General features: G+C 51.0%; 1 protein-coding gene across 2 annotated transcripts; it reads left to right on the top strand.

Moving 5' to 3' along the window:
• The first annotated feature begins 1,771 nt into the window (after positions 1 to 1,771).
• Positions 1,772 to 19,594, top strand: CUNH20orf96 (chromosome unknown C20orf96 homolog). Of its 2 annotated transcripts, XM_039237812.1 has the most exons (9): positions 1,772 to 1,913; positions 9,276 to 9,388; positions 13,807 to 13,965; positions 15,479 to 15,578; positions 16,329 to 16,486; positions 16,568 to 16,669; positions 16,782 to 16,868; positions 17,474 to 17,592; positions 19,388 to 19,594. In XM_039237812.1, the coding sequence occupies exons 1-9, from the start codon at positions 1,832 to 1,834 to the stop codon at positions 19,446 to 19,448; spliced, it is 981 nt and encodes a 326-aa protein (XP_039093743.1). In that variant the 5' UTR covers positions 1,772 to 1,831; the 3' UTR covers positions 19,449 to 19,594. The 2 variants fall into 2 exon arrangements, with proteins under 2 accessions (XP_039093743.1, XP_039093742.1); XM_039237811.1 differs by lacking the exons at positions 16,329 to 16,486; positions 16,568 to 16,669; positions 16,782 to 16,868; positions 17,474 to 17,592; positions 19,388 to 19,594 and having other exon boundaries at positions 15,479 to 16,320.
• Positions 19,595 to 19,837: the final 243 nt, after the last annotated feature.

Below are 19,837 nucleotides of genomic sequence, written 5' to 3' on the forward strand. Positions count from 1 at the left end.
AGCCGAAGTCAGATGCTTAACCAACTGAGCAACCCAGGTTCTCCCCCCCCCCTTTTTTTTTACAGACTAGTTAGGAGACTTTGCCAGAGGCATGATTTGAGATGGACCATGGTAGAAGCAGGTGTTGGAGAGGAAGACAGAAAAAAAGATATGGGGGCCAGAATTTGGCAGGCCTCTCTATGTTGCAAGGGTGTAGACTGAGTGTGAGAGGAAAGTGAAGTGTGTGTATGTGTGGGCAGTGGTAGTAAGCAGTATAATTCCAGATATACTTTGAAGGCATTGCTGACAGACTTAAGCAATGTGGGGTGAGAGGTGAATCAGAAAATGAGTGGGGGGTGGGGTGGGTGCATGGGTGGCTCAGTCAGTGAAGCATCAGACTCTTGGGTTTCGGCTCAGGTCATGATCTCAAGGTTCTCAAGGTTCGTGAGTTCAAGCCCTGCGTTGAGCTCTGCGTAGACATTTGGAGCCTGCTTGGGATTCTCTCTCTCCTTTCTGCCCCTTCCTGTGCTCTCACTCTTTCTCTCAAACACAACACAACACAACACAACACAACACAACACAACAAACTGATGAGTCAAGGATGACCCCAGGTAGAGAGCTGCCATTTTGAGTTGGGGGAAGGAGTTGCGTGTCAGAGTTGCCTATTAGGCACCCAAGCAGCAGTGCTGAGTAGGCAGTTGGGCGTCTGTGGCTGGAACTCAGTGTAGAGGCCGGAGATAGGAGTCTGGAAGGCATCCAGGTAGAGATGACATCTGAAGTCACAAGACTGGAAGGGAAGGGGAACGGAGTCTGAGTGTATAAAGGAAAAGAGAGGGCTGGGTTCTAGCTCCGAGACTCTCTAATAATAAAGGGAGAAGAGGAAGAACCAGCAAAGGAGAAGGGGTCAGGAAGCCTCTGAAGAGAGTGGTTTCCTGGGCACCAAGTTTAGAAAGTGTTTCAAGGCAAGAGTGATCTGCTGTGTCAAACTCTGCACATAGGTCAAGTAAGATGAGAAGTGACGATGATGTTTAGCACAGGGCACTGGTGGCCTTGACAAGGGCGGGTTCAGAGGAGAGGTGGAAATTACTGGGGCGCTATCTCCGAGAAAAATGAGGGAGGGTAGGATTCTGTGCACAGCTGTAGGAATCGGTCTTAACGGGCAGTTCATACAGCCATAGGAGGGAGGCGATTACGTGGGGACATGAGGTGATATGAACCTGTGAGTTTACTGATCCTCACGATTTTCTTAGTGAAATAGGAAGCGAAATCATTAGCCTAGAGTGAGGATGGAGAAGAAAGTGATGGAGGTTTGATGAGAAGAGAAATATGACATAATTCTCTAGGATGATGGCTGGGGCCAGCGGGAGGATGGGATTTAAAACCCAGGCGAGCAGAACCGGGCGAGCTACGTTTCTCCTTGAGAGATTAGTCCCTCTAGGCGCTCGGTAGCCGGCGTCCGTTTCCTTGGAGACGAGACGGCCCGGTCTCGCTGGGAAATCTGAGCGGCCTAGGTTACCACGTGGTCCACGCTCAGACAAAAAAGCCGGAGAGATCTGGCATCGTAAGAGATCAGGGCCCCGCGGACTCACGACCCTTCTTCCATTTTCCCCAACGGCCCTTGTCTTTCCAAAGTAGGTAAAAGGAGCATCGATGGGCGGTGAAGTGCGCATGCGTGTCCCTCTTTCATTTGGTCCGGGCCTCATTGTCTTTTGGCCCCGCCCCCCGCCCCTCCCTCGCTCCGCCCCTCCCTCGGGCTCTCGCAGCTCCGGCTCACCCGCGTTCCAAGGGTAGTTAACTAGGTTGTTGAGACTCTGTTTCGCGTTTGCTGCTTACAGTCCCTGGGTTGGGCGTGATGGCAGTCCTTTCCCGCTCCAACCCTTTGCAGACCCAACCGGTCTGGGATTTGCTCCACAATCCACAACTTTCAGATTCTGGTGAGTCGGTGAGGCCTAAAGAGCAGATGGGGGCTGGCTGACCGCCCCCCACCCCCCACCCCCCGGGCTTGCAGTCCTTCTGCCCTGAAGCCCCAGGCTGTGACCGTCTCGGGTGGTAGAGTCTGGAGACCTGAATTCCAGGCCTGCCCGTGTCACACGATTGCTGTAGGATCCAGGGGCAATTCTCGGAACCTGTTTTTCTTACCACTTATCTCAACGTGAGGGTATCTTATGCTACTCTCTTATTTGCCTCTGATTCTGGTTTTCTATTGGGTCTTTTCCATGCCTTCTGTTTCTCGCAGTTCTTAGCACCTCACAGCCTGGATGTGCTTAGTAAGTTCTGGCTGGCTGATAGAAAAAAGTGGTAGCTGACATACCGCATGCCTCACAAATGCCCCCTGGATAGCTTGCATCAACCTGTGGAGGTAGGTTTTATAGTTAGACCTAGTTTACAGACGAGAAAATTGAGGCTCGGAGAGAAAGTCGCTTGCTCCGGGTCACAGATATCTGTAAGGGGCGAAGCTGGGATTTGAACCCATCAGGCTGTGTGACGGATTGTGTTGTATCTGGTAGGATTATGTTCCATGGCAGTGGTCCAAGCAGATACCCAGCCACCTACTCTGCCTCCTGGCCTACAAAGCAGAGATCACAAGAAGAGCAGAATGGAGGCTTTGACTGGTGATCTGCCAGGTGGGCAGAAGCCCTTGAGGGCTGGTATGGGGATGGGAGACAGGACATAGTGTATGCCCTTGGCCTTTGGTGACATCAGCTGTATTAGAGTAGGGTGATCACGGTAACAAACAATCCGCAAGTTTCAAGTATTAATATTCAAACTTATTTCTCATTTGTATCGAAGTACATATGTGGATCCGCAGGGGAGGAAGGCATCTTTTCCACACGGTCCTTCAGCATCCAGGCTTCTTCAGCCTTATGGCCCTGACAGTTAGTAAGGCCTTGAACTCCTCTGCTGGAGACTTCTGCATCCAGAGAGAGAGAGAGCAAGAATATGGGTAATTTTGTGGACACTTTTTTTTTTCAGACTTGAAGTGGTTCATACCGCTCCCCCTCATATTTTGGTGGCCATAAGTGAGTCGAATGACCACCCTTAACCCGAAGAGAAGATGGGAAATGTCCTGCTGTGTGTCCAGGAGGAAAAGAAAACAGGGTTTGGTCAACTCAGGAAAATCTCTGCCACATCATTGTCATGAGGGAGTTCTCAGGCCCATGGCTCAGACAGACATGGGTTCACATCTTGGCTCTGCCCTTTACTGTCTTGGAAAAGCCATTCATCTCTCTGAGCTTTCGTTTTCTCGCTTGTAATATGAGGACCTGATAGGATAGTTACAAGAATTAAATGTTTATTTTTGAGAGAGACAGAGCACGAGCAGGGGAGGGCCGGAGAAGGAGAAGGAGACACAGAATGCGAAGCAGGCTCCAGGCTCTGAGCTGTCAGCACAGAGCCTGACGTGCGGCTTGAACCCACCGACCGCGAGATCATGACCTGAGCTGGAGTCGGATGCTCAACCAACCGAGCCACCCAGCTGTCCCAATAACAAATATTTTGTAATATTCCTTTAGTATCTGAAATAAACTTCATAGATAATATAATTTACCTATGTATATAATTTAAAAAATTAATGTAATGCCCTCAGTGTAAAGGACACGTAAAAGGAAAGCCATATATAGTTAAATAACATCTATTTTAGTATGTAAATATGCAGGATAAACTCCACTAGAAGACATGACAAAGTGGTCAGGAGCTTATTAGTCACAGTAAAATGTAACAGTTGCAAATGCAGACTGACGGTGGCTGGATACTGGGGACTCAAATATCCAGAGGGATTTTATTCATTGCAGTCACGATTTCCAAAGTGACACCCATCTCTTGGGAAAGTTCTTAACCCGACAGAGCACAATCTTCCCTTGGTTGTAGCTGCTCTCTTGAAAATTCAGCGTTACCATAACCCTCTACAAACTTCTCTTTGTGTTTATAGGTGAAAGAGAGTCAGGTTCTGGGATCAGATTGTTACGAATAAGGTTTTCACCTACAGCCGTGTCTCATAGGGCTTTGGAAAGGCGTGCAGGACGTAGGAGAATTCTGTGTTCTGCGGGGTGTCCTATTCTGGGGCTATCCAGCGTCCCTGGCCCCCACCCACAGATGCCCATCGGGACCCCCAGTGTTTGTGAGAACACAAATCCGCCTTGCCAATGTATCTCGAACACCGCTGTCACGCTGTCGAGAGATTTGGATGTAAAGTGCTGCGCACAAGGCCTGGTGGTAGTGAGAGAATTTTTGTGTTTGGGTTTAGACCCTGTTCACCCCGCATCTACAGGGAAGCTCTTTCCTTCTTTCACGGGGGAGGCAGTGAGATGTGTAACAGGTACAACAACAGTAAGAACCCGAGTAATTAGCACATGCCAAGCACTCATTATATGCCAGAGACTGTTCTCAGCACTTCATCTGTACCACCTCATTGAGTCTTCTCAACAGCCCCGTGAGGTGGGTGCTGTGATGGTCACGTCTTCTTCTAGATGAGGCGTGGCCAAGTGTAACTTCCAAGGTGACCCAGGTTGGAGGGGGCAGGGCCAGGCTGTGACCTTTGGCAGTTTGTCTCCAGGACGCACATGCTGATGGAGAGTGTGCGGGCACTGGAGGAACAGGGACCCGGACTGGTATTCCAGCCTCCCCTCTTGCACTTCCCTGCCATGGCGCCAGTCTGCAAAGATGGCCTGCTTCGGGCTGGTGAAATCATCTGTGTAAATTATGATGATGAAAAGAGTGACCACTTGCTGAGGACTTATTTTATGTCAGGCTCTGTTGCAGAGGGTTTATTCATTCATTCATGTGTTCATTCAGTAGCATCCATTGGCTGAACACCCACGTGCCCAGCATTGGGCTGAGTTGTTGACTCAAGGTCAAGTAGGCAGGGTGGGTTTCATAGTCCCAACCTCAAACATGTAACTATACAAAACTTAAAAAATTTTTAAAATTTTTTAAATGTTAAAAAAGTCAGCCATGCATATTTATGTGGCTATATTTCTGATTTTTGAGAAGGGTGAGCAAAAACAGCTCCGTGGAAGAAAAGAAAGCCTTTTCCACAAATAGTGCTGAGCAATTGGACATCCACAGGCAAAAAGAAAAAACGAAAACAAAAAAAAACAAAAAGAAAGAAAAAAAAGAAAAAGAACCTTGACTTAAGTTTTGGAACATAGACAAAAATTAACTCCAAATTAAATATAAAATGAAACAGAAATGAAATGTTTCATGGAAAAGTGTAAACCTTTTTTTCTGGTTTTATTTAATGTTGAGACAGAGAGAGACAGAGCATGAATGGGGAAGAGGCAGAGAGAGAGGAAGACACAGAATCTGAAACAGGCTCCAGGCTCTGAGCTGTCAGCACAGAACCTGATGCGGGGCTCGAACCCACAGACCGTGAGATCATGACCTGACCCGATGTCGGACTCTTAACTGACTGAGCCACCTGGGCGCCCCAAATGTAAACCTTTTAGAAAAAAAAATTAGGAGAGAAAAAATCTTTGGGACCCAAGGCCACGTGAAGAGTTCTTAGACTTTATGCCAACAGCTTGATCCATAAAAAAATGAAATAAATGGATATAAGTTGGACGTCATCAAAAATAAAAACTTGTTCTATGTAAAACCCTGTTAAGGGGATGAAAAGACAAGCTACAGGGGCACCTGGCTGGCTCAGTCGGTTAAGCATCCGACTTTGGCTCAGGTCATGATCTCACAGTTCGTGGGTTCAAGCCCCGCATCGGGCTCTGGGCGGACAGCTTGGAGCCTGTAGCCTGCTTCAGATTCTGGGTCTCCCTCTTTCTGCCCCTCCCTTGCTCATGCTTTGTCTCTCAAAAAATAAATAAGCATTAAAAAAAGAAGAAGAAGAAAAGAGGAGCTACAGGCTTGGAGAAAATATTTGTAATCTGCATCTGACAAGGACTGCTACTACGTAGAATATGCGAGAACTCTCAAAACTCAACAGAAAAACAATGCAGTTAGAAAATGGGCAAAAGACATGAAGAGACATTTCACTGAAGAGGATATCCAGATGGTAAATAATCACATGAAAAGATGTTCAACATCATTACCCGTCAGGGATGTGCAGGTTACACCACAATGAATCGTCACTGCACACCTATCAGAATGGCTAGAATGAAAAATAGTGGTAACACCAACTGCTGGTAAAGAGCACAAACTGGACCACGCATACGTTGCTGGTGGGAATGTAAAATGGTAGAGCCGCTCTGGAAAAGACTTTGGCAGTTTCTGATGAAACCAACATGCAGTTTTCATCACGATTCAACAGATGCACTCTTCGGCATTTATTCCAGTGGAATGAAAACTTACGGGCACACAAAAACCAGTGCATGAATGTTCCTTAGCAGCCTTATTCATAATACTCGGAAACTGGAAGTAATCCTGATGTCCTCTAATGTTTCATGGTTAAATAAGCTATGGCACATCCGTACAATGGCATACTATTCATTAATCAAAAGGAAAGGATTGTTGGCATAGTCATAACTTGGATGAATCCATGGAGTTTTGCTGAGTGAAAAAAGCCAATCTCAGAAGTTCTATGTTCTACGAATCCATTTACATAGCATCCTGGGAATGGCTACATTGTAGAAATGGAGAACAGATTAGTGATCGCCAGGGGTTAGGGACACAGGCTGGGGGAGGAGGGGAAGGGGAGGGGAAGAGGCAACAGGAGTTATGCCTGTGGTGATGGAAACATTCGGTATCTTGCCCGTCTTTTTTTTTTTTTTTTTTTAATAAAGTTAACAGTTTTTTTTTTTAAATTTTTTATGTTTTATTTATTTCTGGGAGAGAGGGAGATAGTGTGAGCAGGGGAGGGTCCAAGAGAGAGGGAGGCACAGAATCTGAAACAGTCTCCAGTCTCTGAGCTGGCTGTCAGCACAGAGCCCGACGCGGGGCTCGAACCCAGAACTGTTAGATCATGACCTGAGCCAAAGTTGGACGCTTAACCGACTGAGCCACCCACGCGCCCTGTATCTTGCCCGTCTTAACGTCAGTTTCGTGGTTCTGATATTGTAGGTGGTTTTGCAAAATGCTACCATTGAGAGAAACTAAGTTAAAGATACAGATGATTTCTCTGTGTTCGTTTTTCTTAAAATGTTTTGTTTTATTTTTGAAAGAGTGTGAACAAGAGGGGCAGAGAGAGCGGGGAGTGGGGGATGCAAAGTGGGCTCTGTGCTGACAGCAGCAAGCCCAATATGGCGCTCGAACACACGAACCTTGAGATCATGACCTGAGCTGAAGTCCAATGCTTATCCAACTGATCCTTGCATATGCCCCTGTTTGTATTATTTCATAAAACTGCATGTAACTTGAACTTATCCCAGAGTTATAAGTTGTTGTTGTTGTTTTTTTTTACCTCATTTTACTTATTTATTTAGCGCATGAGTGTGAGTGGGGGAAGGGGCAGAGAGAGAGAGGGACGGGGGGGGGGGGGGGAAGGGAGAGAGAGAGAGAGAGAGAGAGAGAGAGAGAGAGAGAGAGAGAATCCCAAGCAGGCCCCACACTGTCAGCACAGAGCCTGACATGGGACTTGAACTCATGAATGGTGAGATCATGACCTGAGCTGAAGTCTGATGCTTAGCCGACTGAGCCACCCAAGTGCCCCCATAATAAGTTTAATTAAAAAAAAGAAAAAGATAAATCAGGGCTACTACCACTAATGAAAATAAAGTTATTATTAAAGCTACAAATCTCCCTAAGTATTTAAGTTCAACTTACTAATCTTAGAATTTTTACAAACACTTATAAGGGGGATTTTGGAAGTTGGTTAATTAAGTTCCTCTAATCCTTTTAAGCCACAGTAAAAAATTTCATATATTGAATTTTCATTTTCAAGTAGTTCACTTGTCTGATTAACAGAGACCATCGAGCATTTAAATAATTCTTGTACACCTAATAAATATACTTCTAGGTATGGCTAATCTTATGTCCTCTTAAATTTCGGTAATATATACACATTTAATAAGAATGTCTTCAACCTTTAACTTGAAATAAATCAAAATCTCATTTACACATTTTAAATTAGAACCACAATATTAATCTATTAATTGCTCCATCTTTATACAATACAGTTGAATACCTGAGGTATACAGATAATTCGTAACTTCAACACAAAATTAGTTTACTTTACTTCTGTAGTTAATGCTGTCATCTTCCAGGGTTAGCTGCATTGATCCATTGATGAAATAATATTTCTCTGAATTGTACTGGGTTGCACCTAGAGCAGGGATTTTGGAGGGGGGACGAGAATGTCGCCACAGCGTTCATGATTTGGGTGTTTTTTTTTTTTTTTTAAATTTATTTTTGAGACAGAGAGCAAGTGCACAAGCAGGGGAGGGGCAGAGAGAGTGGGGGACAGAAGATCTAAAGCGGGCTCTGTGCTGACTGCCGAGAGCCCGATGCAGGGCTCAAACCTGTGAACCATAGCTCATGACCTGAGCCTAAGTCGGACACTAAACTGGCTGAACCCCCTCTCCCCCAGGTGCCCTGACTGGGGGATTTGTCTCAGGCTGGCCCATGACACGCTATGAGGAAGCAGGGCTTCTGAGCACATGCCCTACACATGTCATGTCCTGAACTGCACTATTTTCACATACTCCGTATCCGGCAGGACCACAGCTATTAGAGGTGTTCCAGACAGCCAGGTGGGAGTTTTGCACGGCTCTGTGCCTTCGGGTGGTGCTGTGGTCCTAATGCCAATCCTCGGGTCACCAGTAATAGATAGCAGTGACAACTAGAAATGCGTATTCAGCCCTGAGTATGAGTCAGGCACTCCCGCAAACACTCTAAGGTAGAGTGACATTTAATCTTTAAAAACCCGATGAAAGAGGCATGCTAATTATACCTATTTTATAGGTGGGAAACTGAGGGACAGAGAGGTCATGTGACCTGCCCAAACTCACAGGCTAGTGGAAAGCAGCGTCTGGATGTGTACCCAGGCTGTCTGGCCGATTGGTTTTTGCCCGTCACCCCTGCCCTATCTGACTTTGCTACCAGCCAGGTTGGTGGGAGAGATCGCGGGCACCTGGCTGTCTCCGTTGCTTCTCTTCTCGCTCCTCCGCTCCTCCCCGCTGTCCATACCCATAGTCACGTGGAAGCCCCCTGTGCTTCTCTGTCCCTTCTATCAAGGCCCAGAGTGGGGCCTGGGAGCTTCCTGATAGATGTGAGTTCTGTGATCTGCCTCACTGTCACATATGAGGTGGAGAGTGGGTGGGGGCGGGGCCGGGGCCGTCTCAGTGGATGGTACTGGGACCCGCCCCTAGGCCTGCTATACCCTCACTCCCTCTCTGCCCTTTCCTGTGCCCTAGGATTGCATTCCAAGCCCACCACGTCGATGACAAGCAAGCTGAGGAAGCCACAAGAAATGCACAGAGGGAGGTCGAACTCTGGGAAGCCGCAGGCCAAAATCCGGCTCATGGGGGTATGAGCATCCCCCCATAGGCACCGGGGCCCGGGATGGGGGCGCAGGGCCAGGGGGCCAGCAATAGCGAACACGCCCTGAACACTGGGTGGATCCTGGGCTCATTTATTCCTCAACAAGGCCGCGGGCAGGCTTATCATCACTCCCATTTTACAGATGGGGGAACTGAGGTGCAAGGCGAGAAAGGACCTGTACCAGGTCATGTAGCCAGAAAATGGTAGTACCAGGGATTGGAGCCACTTAAGCAGAGCGTTTGCCTTTGCGTTTACGACTAGGAACGTGATCGGAAGAATCACTTTTTATTTCACTGCATTAGGAACTCAGCCTGGTGGGTTGTCTGTTTAGACGTTTCCAGTAAATTAACCTTTCATGGGACACGATGGACCTCGAAGCAGAGCTTAGAAGCTCACTATTATATCTTTCACACCTCTGATACAGTTTTAGAGAGTAATTTTCTTCCCATCCATTGTTTTCTATATTTCTCAACAGTGTTTTAGGGTATTTGAAATGACTTAAGGGTCTGTGTCCACAGAAGAAAGTAGAATACTAAATACTATTTAAAAAAATTTTTTTTTTAACATTTATTTTTGAGAGACAGGGTGTGAGCAGGGGAGGGACAGAGAGAGAAGGAGTCACAGAATCCGAAACAGGCTCCAGGCTCTGAGCTGTCAGCACAGAGCCCAATGCGGGGCTCGAACCCATGAACCATGAGATCATGACCTGAGCTGAAGTCGGCTGCTTAGCCACCCAGGCGCCCCAGAATACTAAATACTATAAATACGACAAAATACTGTAGAAGAATTATTAATTCCTTCAAGAAAGTTTTTAAGAGCTCAGTGAACAATTACTAGATAAAGAAATGGGGAAGAATGCTTTGAAACCTTTTCTTCCCTCTAACCTTCAAGTTTGCAAAGTGGTTCAGAGGCGGCTCAGCGTTCTTAAAAGAGAAACTCATATTTCTGGGGTTATTTTTATTTGTTTTATTATTTTATTTTTAAAGTTAAAAATTTTTATATTATTTATTTATTTTTGAGTTTATTTTGAGAGCGAGAGAGAGAGGGCAAGTGTGCTCACGGGGAAGGGGCAGAGAGAGACAGAGAGAGAGGGAGAGAGAAAGAATCCCAAGCAGGCCTCATGCTGTCAGTGCGGAGCCGGATGTGAGGCTCGAACCCATTAACTGTGATGCGAGATCACGGCCTGAGCTGAAATCAAGAGTCCCAATGCTTAACTGACCGAGCCACCCGGGCACCCCTGTTTTTATTTATTTTTAGGGGGTGGTGGTGGGGCAGAGAGAGGGAGAGGGACAGAAGATCTGAAGCCAGCTCTGTGCTGACTGCAGAGAGCCCAATCCTGGGCTTGAACTCACGAACCATGAGATCATGACCTGAGTGGAAGTCGGATGCTTAACTCACTGAGCCCCCCAGGCTCCCCTCGTGTTACTTTTGTCCTGAGTTTAGAACTCAGACAATTTCCCTCTGACACCTGGGCTTTTGAACAGTTCCTAATGTTGTATCCTGTAGTCATTTGTTTAGTCAATAAATATTTATTGAATGCCTCCTGTGTGCCAGGCTCTGCTCTAAGTATAGAGGATTCACCAGTGATATGGCTGGCATCTGACCTTGGGGAGATCATATTCTACTTTGGGAGACAGACAAGAAACAAGGCAGATAAATATATAATATGTGCCGTGATGATAAGAGGCTTGAAGAAGCCCAAAGATTAAGGTTAGGGGCCAGAGAGGCACAGAGGGAGAGTGGCTGTGATAGGGTGGTCAGAGAAGGCTGCTAAAGTGGTGCTCTCTGAGGGAGAAATGTATCTAGATAGACGAGCCGCAAGTGCAAAGGTCCTGAGGTTGGTATACCTGGAGCAGGTGATGGGGAAAGATAGTGGGAGTGGGGGTATAGGTGATGGCTTGTGTGCGGCTCTGCGTTGGGCTTTGTGTTTCTATGCTGAGTAAGACAGGAAGGCCCTGGAGGATTCTGGGTAGAGCAGGGACATGATCCGACCTAGGTTTTCACTGGAGTCCTTGGGCATGGAGGAAATTCCCAGGAGACCATGGAGACAAGGCAGAAACAGGAAGGGAGCAGAAACTACCCAGCTGATTTGCTCTCGGAGACACAATGGGATCCTGACTCTGCCCCTCAGTCTCGGGATAGTTACTTATTGCCTCTACAACATTTGAGAGAGTGCCTCCTAGGTGCCAGGCGCCATGCCAGGTGTTGGGGACACAGCCGTGGACAAAGCCCTCAGGTCTGTTCCATTATGGAGCTTCCGCTGTAGTGGGGAGCCCTATAATAAACGAATGAAAAAAACCCCAAAGAATAGTTACTCATGTTTATTCAACCCTTACTTGTGGAGACCCAGTAACTGTCCTCTGTGCTGTGCCCTATGGCTGTGCGGAAACATGGCTTCCCCCACCCGCCCTCCCAGCTGTGACATTCTGTGTGTGTGTGTTGGGGGGGGGGAGGCGGGGGGGAAGAAACAAGAAAAAGAAGAAGATAATAAGAAAAATGTATAATTAAAGGTTGGGGTGAAGATCAGGAAGGAAGCAAAGCAGGGCTTCCGCACCAGATCTGGTGGTCAGGGCGCATCCACTTCGAGAGCAGAGATCATGAATTCTGTGGTTGATCCGAATCCCCTGGGAGCCCCAGCGACCTTAGCTCGGCGGGCTTCTGTGAAGCGAGGCTGACGGTAGTACCAAGCGAGGTAGGGTGTGTGGAGTGCTTTGCACAGTTTTGGGCACCTAATAAACATTCTGTGCGTTCGCACTATTACTATATGAGGAATATGGGAGCTGAAGGCCAGGAAAGGGAAGTTTCTAGTAAAAGAGAAACGAGGAAGAACAGAGGAAGAGAGCAAGCACGGAGGTGTGGCGGGGGTGGAGGGCTCAAGCCAGTGGGAATCATATCAGCCACTGCTCCTGAGTCACACTGAGTGTTCCCAGCACTGCCACTAAGTGGCTTGATTGTGAATATCACCTCCTGTGTTTTCTACAGCGGCTCTCGGAGTCAAGTATGCTTCCTGACCTTCAGAAAGAGTATGTATAGCAGGGTTCTTGGGAGGCTAGAACCTCTGAGATTCTATTTGCCCAGATTCCCTGCGGTGGTGAGTGGCAGAGCTGGTATTTGAACCAAGTGTGTCGGGGCCTTATGTCCACAATTTTAATCACTATGGGGTTCAGCCACATCTGGTGGCTTTAAGCCCACTCACTTCCTTGTCTTGGTGCGGTGAGAAGCCAGACATCGGGAATCAGAAGGCTGGCTTTCCAGTTCCGGGGCCATTACCTTCTGGCTGTGTGACTTTAGGCAAGCCACTTAACCTGGCTGAGCATTTGTCAATAAAATAAGAGTTAGTTGGGGGCGCCTGGCGGGCTTATGGGTTGAGTGACCGATGTTGGGTCAGGTCATGATTGGGCTTGCTGCTGTCAACACAGAGCCCACTTGGGATCCTCTGTCCCCCCTTCCTGCTCCTCCCCCACTTGTGCTCTCTCTCTTCCCCTCTCTCAAAAATAAACGTTAAAAAATAGCATGCGTTTAAAAAAAAAATGAGGGGCGCCTGGGTGGCTCAGTCGGTTAAGCGTCCGACTTTGGCTCAGGTCAAAATCTCACGGTTCCTGCGTTCGAGCCCTGCGTCGGGCTCTGTGCTGACTGCCAGCTCAGAGCCTGGAGCCTGTTTCAGATTCTGGGTCTCCCTCTCTCTCTGACCCTCCCCTGCTCACACTGTCTCTCTCTCACTCTCTCAGAAATAAGGAAAACATTAAAAAATTTTAAAAAAATGAAATAAGATTTAGTAAACATAGGATAGTGCCTTTGGATGAACCGATGCCGTGAGCTGGGTTCAGAGTGAGGCACAGCGCCCAACACACAGTAGGCCCCCAACAAATCTTATGGTTGTTACTGTAGATTTGGTGCACCTGCGACCCTAGGCAAGTCCCTTGACCTCTCAGGCCCTCATCGTTGCCATAGAGACCACGTGTGAAATGAGACAGTAGTCGTGCAGCTCAGCGATTTTTCTTGCCTCCCCGCTTCTCCACACATGGCCCGTCACCTCTGCTACCTTCTTCCCTACCTGGGGTGGTTTTCTATTTTTATTACTGTTCTTATTACTGTATCTTATTGATTCAAAGAAGCCAGCTATCATAAGGTGCAGCTTTATCCTATTTACCCACGAACAGAATTTTGTCGGTTAGATCGTGGCACCCCTATCTCTGAGACGTAAGGTTAGGGGAAAATGGGCGTTCCGGAAAAGAGATGAGGTTGTCCAGCGGCTCTGACCTCAGACAATGGGGTCGCATTGACCAGTCGCGACCACAAGGGGGCGTGCGTGCGGCGGGAGGGAAGCGGTCCTGGGGCTCCGGGAGGCCCCCCGGCGTCCCGCGCGGCGCCGCCTCCCATCTCCACCCCCTCCTCCGCCCGCAGACGTTGCTCAGGCATTGGCGGAACTCACTCCAGGAGCTCTGCAGCCATGAGGTCTTCCTCACCAAGCTCAACTGGGAGCTGGTCGAGGCCATCCAGGACATGGAGGAGAGCTCGGCCCTGAAAGCGCACGCGATGCTGCAGCAGCAGGACCTCCTAGCGGTGAGGCCGCGCCCGCACCCCCCTCGCCTCCGCCCCGCGCACCTCCGTCCGCTCTCGGCGCCGCCCCGCTGCGCGCTAGGCTGCCCTCTCCCGGCCGGTTGCGCAAGCGGCTTCCTTCTGGAAGATGCGTCTCCCACACTTGGCCCCACCTGCCTGGCCTTTGGAATCAGACCCAGATTGGGGCTCATCCCAACGCCAGCACTTATGAGCCCGGGGGTACTTGGAGTGAACCTCTGAGCTCTGTGAAATAGGGCACAGAGCACCCGCCCCAGATGGGGGCGGTTGTCCTTGGCACACAGTAGGTGTGCAAGAGAAAGTGGCTGCAATCACCACCCCAATCGGCAGATACTTACACAGTGTAATACTGGGTGCTCTGTCTACACTCACATAATCCTTACAACAACCCCCTGGGGGTGGGCATTATTATCTTTATTTTACGTAGGAAAAAATGGAAACACAGAGGCTTGGTAACTTGCCCAGGGTCACCCTCTTTGGGTGTGCCTTCTCTCGGTGTCCCCAAATGGCTTTTCCTCTTTGCTCACATGGAGAGAGAGGTCCCTCGTGTCCCCTCCTCTTGTCACAAGCACACTGGCCTTATCGCATGAGAGCTCCACCCTTTTGACCTCATTTGACCTTCATAACCTCCTTAAAGGTCCTATCTCCAAATACAGTCATATTGGGGAGTTAGGGCTTCAGCAGGCGAATTTGGGGTGGAGGGGACCCAATTCAGTCTCTAACAGAGGCCAAGGACCTGCAGAGTTATTTGTCCCAAACTTAGTAGAATATTCTGGAAACTTAGACGAAGTCATTGTTGACTGTCTGGCATTAATCCGTTAATACATTTGTCGTTCAGCCTGAGGGCTTCCTGTGGGCCCTTGGGACACAGTGACCCAGGGGCCACGTTGTCTACATCAGGCTCTCCTTGTAGTGGGGTCTCTGGCACTTAGAAAGCTGTGTGTACTGCCGCAGGGATGGGGTGTGGGGAGCTGAGAGGGGCCCTGTGGAGAGCGGGAACGTGGCCAGCTCAAGGAGCCACATGTTGACCCAGGCCAGGCCAGGGCCCTGTCAGCCTAGCTACTGAGTTTGGACCTTATTTATAGGGCAGAGGGGAGCCACCGGAGGGGTTTAAATAGCAGAGGGATGAGGTCAGCTTTTTTTTTTTTTTTTTAAAAGAAACATCATCGTGACTCTGTGTGGAGCATAAATCCAAGGACAGCCAGGCAGGAGATGAAGACACTTAAATAAGACAGTGGCAGCGGGGCTGGAGAGAAGGACGCAGCTTTGGGGGCTGTTGGGTTTTAAATCCTTAGCACTTGGTGGCATCTCAAAGGAGGGGGGAATGGGGACCACAGCCTGGGTTTGGGCCGTGCCATCGGCCTGGCTAGGTGGGTGGTCGAGGGGACCGTGTGGAAGGGGTTGGCGAGCCTCTGGGCAGGTTGCTGGGTCTGGGAGTGGGGCTGGATCTGAGGACTCCTCCGAGGAAGTGCCGGGTTTGACCCTGCCCCTCCTGCAGACCATCATCGACATCTTGGAGTGGTCCAACCAGAAGAAGCTGCAGCAGCTGACACGTGAACTTAAGGAGTGGGAGGAGAAGGAGGAGTCCAAGATAAAGTGTGAGAATCCGGGGGGCGAGCTCCCCATCCCCTCTCTGGCTCCTGGGAGGTCAGCAGCGCACCCACCTTGCACCTGCCTTTTGGAAACCAGCAGCCCCATCATCTCCCTGCTTAGGCAGATGGGACGCAGGGACTGTTCACCCATTTTGCAGATGGGAAAGCTGAGGCTAAAGAAAGTGAAAGTAGCCCGCCGAAGGGCAGGGAGCGGGGAGCCGGAATCCAGCCCCAGCTTCCTCCGTTTCCTGCCAAGGTCGCTCTGGGAGTCAGTGGCTGGGCCTGGTCCCAGGTCTTCCATCATGTTGAGCCTGTGGTTTCTTTCCCGGGAGCAGACTGGAAGCCCTCTGCGGGACGGGGTGGTGTGTCAGCGAGCCTCAGACCCTGGGACGCCACCCCCCACGGAGGGCAGCAGGACAGACTTTCTCTTCCTGGTCATTTTATGGGCTCCTTGCCTTGGGAGCAAGTGTGTGAGGAGGCCGAGGTCCAGGGAGGGACAGTCTTGGCGAGGGTCGCACAGTAAGTCAGCTGGGACTAGTCTAGCGATGTTGCCCTGAGTGTCACTTTCCTACCCCGTGCTGCCTCTCCTGCCGGGGGTAAAAGACTCTCTCGGGACTTAGCTTTTCACCGCCTCCCAGCCTTGTGTGAGCTCGCTTCAGCCAGAGCCACTGGCCCGTGGAGAGCTCTGCCTCCCGGATCTCCTGCGAGGGGTCCTTGAGGGAGGATCCTGCCTCCTGTCCCCCCCGATCCCTCCAGACCTGGAGCAGCAGGTGGAACAGCTGAATGCCAAGATCGAGAAGACCCACAAGGAAGTGAGCTTCCTGAGCACGTACATGGACCACGAGTACCCTATCAAGGTGGTCCAGATCGCCAGCCTCATGCGCCAGCTGCAGCAGATGAAGAACGCCCAGCAGGTAGGTGGGTCCTTGGCCCTGCCCCGCTGGGCCGCGCTGGAGACAGGGCTGGTGGCCAGACGCCCTCCTGCCCGCCCCTAGGATGAGCTGGATGACCTGAATGAGATGCGCAGAAAAGTGCTGGAATATTTGTCTGAGCAGCTTCAGAAGAAGCAGAAGAAGCTTCTGAGCTCTCTGGTGGTGGTGAGTAGCCGGCCGCTGGGCCGGGGATCCCAGCCCTGCTTTCTTCCCCGCCCTCTGCCTCCGGGCCCCCTGCGCCAAGCACTGTGGGGCCAGACCTCTCCTTCCTCCCCAGAAAAGCCAGCAGCCCCATCAGGAGGCTCTTCTGCACAAGATCTGGGAGGGCCAGCAGATGGTGAAATATATGGACAAGTTCAGAGAAGTGAGTGGCCACGGAAGGTGATGGTCCCTCTGGCTGGGAGCGGAAGGGAGGGCGGTCCCCACGGTCCGGATCTGGCGCTCAGCAGGTCTCCAGCCCTGGTGCCAGCCTCCCTCCTAGCTAGTGCCGGTCCTGTCACCTGTCATTCATCTTAGGAGGAGGTTAGTGCCCGCTGAAGCCTTGACTCGTTGACCAGGGTAATCACCAGACGTTGTCTGCTCAGCCATCATTTTACTTTTGTTACCGCCCCCTGTATTCATGCTTTAATTTTTGTCACTCCCCATCACCCGTTAGCCCTGTGAATGAACTTCACTGTCAGCCCCCTCTCGCACTAACTTTCATTATCCTCCTCCTTCATCTGCTGTCGGCGCCAGGGGCCTTCGCTGCCAGCCCCCATTAGTCCTCATTATCAGGTACTGCCCCCTCTGCCACCCGTCTCCATTCTCCGTGATCTCCTGGCCGCTTTCAGCACCACCAGATGGTGGCATAAGTCGGGAGCCCAGGAAGCCCCCAGGTGTCCTCACTGCACCTCCGTTCTGCCCTGTTCTCCCTGTTGCTGGGGGACATTGGGCTTCTCACTCTCCCCCACTGGGGGCCTCTCCCCTCAGTTTATCAGCCAGTTTGAGGAGGAAATACCCATGCTGAAGGCCGAGGTGGAGCGGCTCCAAGTCCAAGTCCGGGAGCCCCGAGAGATCGTGTTTGCGGATGTTCTGCTCCGGAGACCCAGGTATGTGATCCTCTCGGCGGCTGCCTCTTAACCCACCGCATCGGGGGCTTGAAGAGGCCCTCTGATCCCGGGGAAGGCGGAACCCTGTACAGGGGGCAGGGAGACCGGGGTCTCGCCTCGGCTCTGCAGCTGACCACGTGGCAGACGTGACCTTCCCCGTCTGGGCCCATGTGTCCCACCAGTGCACAGGCAGCTGACTTATGTAGTCTCTTTGGATCCCCTTCTGGTTTCCTGATTCCAGGCTTCCACCACGTGGGTGCTCCCCTAAGCTCCTGGGTTGTTCGGGAAGATGGAGTTGAGGGGGGCAGTTGGCTCTGGGGAACAACGGCCGGAAGACACTGTGGGGAGAGAAGGATGTCCTCCCTGCCGGGCAGACTGCTGGGCTCCAGAGGAAGAAGTTCCTTCCTTCCACAGCCAGTTCTCTGCCGCCTTCCTTGGGTCTGGCCCTCTGCGGGGGGGAGGGAGCTTAGGGGTCCCGCTAGGCCAGGCCTCTCCGTGATGGCACGCAGGACCCGGGGCACCTCCATGTGGAGCTCCCAGGTGCCCCCAGGTAGGCAGCTGACCTCAGAAGACAGATCCTGGCTAGAGATGGAAATTTGGGCATTGCCAACATAGAGATGCCTTTTCTCCATCTTCTCTTTCTCCTCCTTCCCTTCCTCCTCCTCCTCCTCTTCTTCCTCTTCCTCCTCCTCCTCTTCTTTTTTTACTGTTTATTTTTGAGAGAGAGACATACAAAACATGAGCAGGGGAAGAACAGAGAGAGAGGGAGACACAGAATCTGAAGCAGGCTCCAGGCTCTGAGCTGTCAGCACAGAGTCTGACGTGGGGCTCGAACCCACGGAACTGTGAGATCATGACCTGAGCCGAAGTTGGACGCTTAACCAGCTGAGCCACCCAGGCGCCCCTAGGGATGCTTTTCCGTTGTACCATTATCATGAAACATTTCAAACATACAGACGGTAGAGAGGCTATTACGAGGAATGCCCAGTTGCACGTGTAGTTTTAGGAGCTGTTATGTTTTTGTCACATTGGCCTCATCTTCGCTCCTTCCCTTCTGCCTGTGACATGTTGTGAGTTGCGGGCAGCCTGACGTTTCACGCCTAAAGACGTCCGTGTGTGCCAGGAAGATGAGGGAAGGCGTGAGCGTGGGTGGGAGAGCCGGGACGGGGTGGAGGGAGAATGCCATGTGTGTGCCCTCGGGATGCACCGCGGATGCAAACCCATTGCTCTTGCTGCTTTGTGGAGGGAACGACGCCTGTCAGTTACTGAGCGCTCTTTCCGAGCCGGCATGGTCTCGCTCAGTCCACCTGCCAATGACAGGTTGTGAATGTCACCCCCGTTTGACCAGTGAGGAGGTTGAGGCCGCTCTGGGGTCTGGCACGCGTGAGTGCGTGGTACAGAGGTGCCCACGGAAGGAGCAGGGCCAGAGGGGAGCAGTTTGCTCGAGGGGACACAGAGCCACGTTTCCAAGCCCGCCACTCTGACTGTAAAGGGTACAGAGTGCGTCCTGGGGAGCCCGCAGCATCTCAGGGCTGAGTTCCTGCTCCCTCTTGACCTCAGACCGCGGTAGGGGACATTAGTCGCGCCAGACCCTTTCGTTTGTCATTTCTGGCGTGTGTGTGCGCACGCACCTGCGCCCACACGCATACTTGGGCTGCAAGGTCACAGGTGTTTTGGGATGGGACACAGCCAGGTACCCGTGTTCTGAGGAGCAGGGCTCCCGAGGGCCTCCTCCCCCTCTACAGCGCTGGTGCCCTGTGTGGCTTCTCACACCTTCTTTGCTCTTCTGTACCAGGTGCACCCCGGACATGGACGTCATCCTCAACATCCCCGTGGAAGAGCTGCTCCCCTTCTAGATGGCGGGCCAGGGGCTACCCTTCCCTCCCTGCCCTTTCCCCCTGGGGCCTTGACTTGTCTCCTTCCATGACCACGTGTCCCCTCAGACCCTGGTCTGCCCTGCCTCTCTCCTTCCTCTCCCTCCCTTCCTTTCTTCTTCTCCCTCCTTCCCTCCCTCTTCTCCTTTCCCCCTCCCTCCTTGCCCCCTTCCTTTCCTTTCCTCCCTCTGTCCCTCCACCCTTCCTCTCCCTCCTATCTCCCTCTACCTTTCCGCTCTTTTCCTCCCTCCCTCTCTCCTTCTACCCTTCCGCTTTTCTTTCTGGTTGGTTCTGCTGGTTGGGCCAGATGGGCGTTCCCAGTGAAGTGTGCCACTCCTTCTTATCAATAAAGCTGGCTTTGCACTTGCTCT

This window comes from Hyaena hyaena, unplaced genomic scaffold, assembly GCF_003009895.1.
Source record: "Hyaena hyaena isolate Hyena2069 unplaced genomic scaffold, ASM300989v1 scaffold_131, whole genome shotgun sequence".
Taxonomy (NCBI): Eukaryota; Metazoa; Chordata; class Mammalia; order Carnivora; family Hyaenidae; genus Hyaena; species Hyaena hyaena.

Excerpts from the sequence above, each read along its gene's own strand:
- CUNH20orf96 (XM_039237811.1), top strand. The coding sequence starts at position 1,832 with ATGGCAGTCCTTTCCCGCTCCAACCCTTTGCAGACCCAACCGGTCTGG. Across the intron at positions 1,914-9,275 it reads TCCACAACTTTCAGATTCTG|GATTGCATTCCAAGCCCACC; the intron begins GTGAGTCGGTGA and ends CCTGTGCCCTAG. Across the intron at positions 13,966-15,478 it reads AGCAGCAGGACCTCCTAGCG|ACCATCATCGACATCTTGGA; the intron begins GTGAGGCCGCGC and ends CCCCTCCTGCAG.